Genomic DNA, 5,099 nt, shown 5'->3' with positions numbered 1-5,099 from the left:
ATGCCAAATACCAACCGAAGAATGAAACGATATCGTTCGACAGTACGACACCAACAACATATGAAATTACTCCATAGTGGATACAGAAATCTGAATAAAGTGAAGAGGTGTGCAATATGTAACAGAAAATTAAAAAACATTGGTGAGAAATTTTGTAGTTCGCTAAATTTCATATCTGTCACTAATTAGTATTAGGCTACATTCATGTATGGGATTCGTAGAGTTATTTTTTTTTTTTAAAATCAGAATATATCGCTTTAAAAAACAAATCAGAATATATAACTTAAAATACTGGGTAAAATTAAATGAAAAAAGTACGATTCCAAATCAATTGATTTCTTTGAAATTGGGCGGGAAGTAACCTAGAATCACAGGCACTTGACACAGATTAGTAGGCCTATAGGCATACATGAATAAAATTCATTTGTTGTATATCGGTAAACTTGATATATTTCCCCAATATTTCGCTTATACTCTCTTCATACATGACAAATTTATTGCCACTTAACGTGTATTGACATATACCAAAAATTTCGATCCCTACTATATAAAAGATATTTTGAATTTCATTTTGACGCTGTCTATTTTGATTTTGAAAACGTGACGTCATTAATGCTGTATTTTTACAAGATATAATTAAGATAAAGCCCAAATACCTGAGATTTAGTTTTGTAACGTTATTACCTATTATTTACCAAAAAATAAGACAATTTTTTGTTGTTGCTAAGTTGTAGGTTTTGCCATGTGACGGCTCATATATATATGGACACACACACACACACATACACACACACACACGCACACACACACACACACACACACGAGCGCGCGCGCGCACACGTGTATATATCAATGTCTGAGGAACGGTAATGGTAGATAGACTTTGAATATAATTCTCACTAAACGACCACAACTACAAAATTTCCATAAATTGCATTAGGGGATCTCAGCATTTCCTGTTGACAAAGGTTAAAGACAGGTCCATCGAAGATCATTTAGACCTAGCTGTGCCAGTCATGAAATTTAAATTATTTTCTATTCAAATATAATTTTACACAAAAAAATTGTGAGCTCTGCTGACTTGTCAGAAAGCAAACCATGTTTTATGACTTTAATACTTAAAAGATACTTAAATCAAAAGCAATTATAGGGTATCTATACAGGTTAATAAATTAAATGTAATGGACAAAAAATTTAGAAAAGATACATTAATATTTATTTTATATTTTATCATAAAGGTGGGATTTTGTTCTCCAAAATAACGAGTGCCAAAAATGTAGATTTTTTAAGCAATCGAAGATGGTCCGGACTATACTTTCAGAACCTTTAGGACCCGTTTTTTATTTGTTCACCGCCTATTCAACTGGTTATCCTCATAGATACACCTTTGCAAGCTAAGGTGTCATTTCGTATAGTATACTGCATTTCAAAATGCATTATCTCATGCGGAACAATGCCTGAGTTTGCGACGGTGTCATAGATATCTGTTGACACTGATGATTTATCCAGTATAAGTAATTCTATATAATTTGGTCCATAATTATATGATTTTCGATAAGTAATATCACAATCATATTTATCATTATTATAACCAATGGTATTGGTTAAATAAATGTGATGCGGCTTATTGTAAACTTACTTCTTGCAAACGGACAAATAACAGAACTTTAAGAGTATACGTTTTAATATCATTTAGATCTGCTTTTTAAAAAAGGTATAAAAAATAGAATACGACAGTTGATTAAGTTATATGCTATTTATCTTACAACTCGTTAAAAAAAAGTTATCCAACTAGCTATCGGTCGTTAGATACGTTTTGTAATATATTAACTTGTGAAAAGTAATTGGTATACAAGGGCGCGCTCATGAATGTAGTTCTCTATTTCTAAATATGTTACACCAATACATGCTATTTAATCATCCCCCGGATGTTTGGACATTCATAACTATTCGCATGATAGTGCACCTTTAAGTCAATCGAGGTGTACAACTCCTAAACACACTAAACGTGTTTTGTACTAATCTCCAAGCCTCCTGGTGCGTTTTAACGTCCCGTGAAATAGATACCTGTTGTTATCGTTGAAAAGAATATACTTGAATGTGAGCAGGCCAAATTACCTGTATATCTTACTGGTATATACGCCGAATACATATGACATAATCGACAATAGGTAGTGTAGCTGGCAATTTGATTGGTCAAACGCTTACAATTAGCTGTAAGGAACACATCCTTTTCTGGTCAGTTTAACTTCCTCACAACTAACAGTGTGATTTGGTTTTGGGTGTGAATTAGGAACTACATACATTATTATATTAATCTTTTTACACGTTTTTACTTTTCCTGGACATTTTTACTCCCTCACAAGTGACACACTGACATTAAAACTTTTATTATTTAGACGTTTTCACCAATGCCTCGTCAGTGTGACTGCCTTACAACTAGCAAACTAACTAGAGTGCACTGGTTAGTTAATAATATGTCATTATTGAGTGTTAAACATTTGATAACTCTCATACATAGTCACATAGTCTTCACAGGAAACCTGCTTTCTTTTCCCATTACCACCAAGGGATCTGTTCATGCTTCGATACTTTATTTATTGTACATGTATCAGGCCAAATTACCTTTGAGCATATACATACACACATACACACATACACACATACACACACACATATATACATACATACATACATACACACACACACATACATACATACATACATACATACATACATACATCATAATACATACACACCACACACAAGCGTAATAATATACAATGACAAAATAATTGTTTAGCCCCCCCCCCCCCCCCCCCCCACACACACACCATCTCTAATTAGTAGTATTTAAAACGTAATTTAATATATATATATATATATATGTATATATATGCACGTTCCAACAAACAACACAGCACATACCGCAGCATTTGTTGTGGGACCCTGGACGGGATGGGCAAAAATCAAATGGGTTCGCAGAGCTGGCTCGCACCTATGCCCTAAGCCTTAAGTGAGAGACACTCAGACAGAAAGACCGACCGACAGACAGACAGACATACACACACACACACACACACACACACAAACATAAACACACACACACACACACACATAGATAGATAGATAAAGTGACAGATAGACATGCTGACAGAGACACAGACTGATAAACATGCAGACAGACATAGTACATAGATAGACAAAGTGGCAGATAGACATGGTGACAGTGACAGACCGACAGACAAAGAGACAAAATAAACTGTGAATCACTTACTTCATCCAATAGCTCCGAATCACTCATATCGAGTCATATGGACAGCACGCTTTAAACCAATACGATATGTTACGTTCAGACCGACAGACAACTCCCGGCGTTATACAGGTACTTCATGAAATAGTAACGTAACTCTCTGGGAAATCATTGCTGACAATTTGAACACTCCCCAGGTTTGAGTATTTGAACATTCATCACCTGCAAATGACACAAAACAGTCTGTGCCTTCGCTCGAGCTGTGTTCGCACGACTCGGGGTAGACTTAGCGGAACAAGGTGGCGGATTTATTTACAAAAGTGTCTGCTCGCTTCGATGACTTTACTAAATTGTAACAGGTTTGAAAAAACACGGAAGCCATTTGGATCATTGAAGAATAGAATATCTGTGTTTGAACATAGTCAAAACACGTTACTGATCCCTACAGTCTGCAGTGACTCAAAGTATGGAAATGGGAACTCTGTTAAACGTTCCAATATCAAACGAAGGTTCAGACACGCCCATCTTGGACTTAGCCAGTGACTAATTCCGCGACGGGAGGGACACAAAGTCGCCCGTTTTGTACTGTCTGTTGAGTAGAGATTTCTTTCATTTTTTAAAAAGTATATTTAATTTTTATTTTCTCCTTTTTTCTCTCGCAATTGTTATTTTTCCATTAGCAGCATATCTTTTATATGCACTTTCCCAAAGACAAGACAGCATATACCACAGCCTTTGATATACCAATTGTGGGGCACTGGTTGTGATGGGGGAAAATAATCAGATAATGGGTTGACCGAAGGGATTCGATCCTTCGACTCCAGCACCTCACACGAACGCCCTACAAACAGCTAGATCGCGTCCTTAACACGTTTTGAGTCAGACAAACGCCCTACAAACTGAGCTAGATCACGTCCTTAACGCTTTTCGAGTCAGACGAACGCCCTACAAACTGAATTAGATCGCGTCCTTAACGCGTTTTGAGTCAGACGAGCTCCCTACAAACTGAGCTAGATCGCACCCCTAACGCGTTTTGAGTCAGACGAACGCCCTACAAACTGAGCTAGATCGCACTCCTAACGCGTTTTGAGTCAGACGAACGCCCTACAAACTGAGCTAGATCGCACCTCTAACACGTTTTGAGTCAGACGAACGCCCTATAAACTGAGCTAGATCGCGTCCCTGACGCGTTTTGAGTCAGACGAGCTCCCTACAAACTGAGCTAGATCGCACCCCTAACGCGTTTTGAGTCAGACGAACGCCCTACAAATTGAGCTAGATCGCGACCCTAAGGCGTTTTGAGTCAGACGAACGCCCTACAAACTGAGCTAGATCGCACCCCTAACAGGTTTTGAGTCAGACGAACGCCCTATAAACTGAGCTAGATCGCACCCCTAACGCGTTTTGAGTCAAACGCCCTACAAACTGAGCTAGATCGCGACCATAACGCGTTTTGAGTCAGATGAGCGCCCTACAAACTGAGCTAGATCGCACCCCTAACGCGTTTTGAGTCAAACGCCTTACAAACTGAGCTAGATCGCGACCATAACGCGTTGTGAGTCAGATGAGCGCCCGACAAACTGAGCTAGATCGCGACCATAACGCGTTTTGAGTCAGACGAGGGCTCTACAAACTAAGCTAGATCGCGTCCCTAACACGTTTTGAGTCGGACGAGCGCCCTACAAACAGCTAGATCGCACCCCTAACGCGTTTTGAGTCAGACGAGCGCTCTACAAAGTGAGCTAGATCGCGCTTCTAACGCGTTTTGAGTCAGGAAAATAAATTGTGCTGATTTTACAAATTACTACACAGATAGGCACGTTCAGAAAACATTCTAGGTTGAGTT

The 5,099-nt window shown here is 38.4% G+C and overlaps 1 protein-coding gene across 1 annotated transcript in view; it reads right to left on the bottom strand.

The window, feature by feature from the left end:
• The window catches only part of LOC121370590, a 304,206-nt gene extending 300,740 nt beyond the window's left edge, over positions 1 to 3,466 (bottom strand). Inside the window, exon 1 of the mRNA XM_041495912.1 lies at positions 3,278 to 3,466. Within this exon, the coding sequence (XP_041351846.1) occupies positions 3,278 to 3,304 (27 nt within the window). The 5' untranslated portion in view covers positions 3,305 to 3,466. The remainder of the gene's footprint in view (positions 1 to 3,277) is intronic.
• Between the last annotated feature and the right edge of the window lie 1,633 nt (positions 3,467 to 5,099).

Source organism: Gigantopelta aegis, chromosome 4, assembly GCF_016097555.1.
Source record: "Gigantopelta aegis isolate Gae_Host chromosome 4, Gae_host_genome, whole genome shotgun sequence".
In the NCBI taxonomy this organism is placed as follows: domain Eukaryota; kingdom Metazoa; phylum Mollusca; class Gastropoda; order Neomphalida; family Peltospiridae; genus Gigantopelta; species Gigantopelta aegis.
This window is presented reverse-complemented; position numbering and strand designations above follow the sequence as displayed.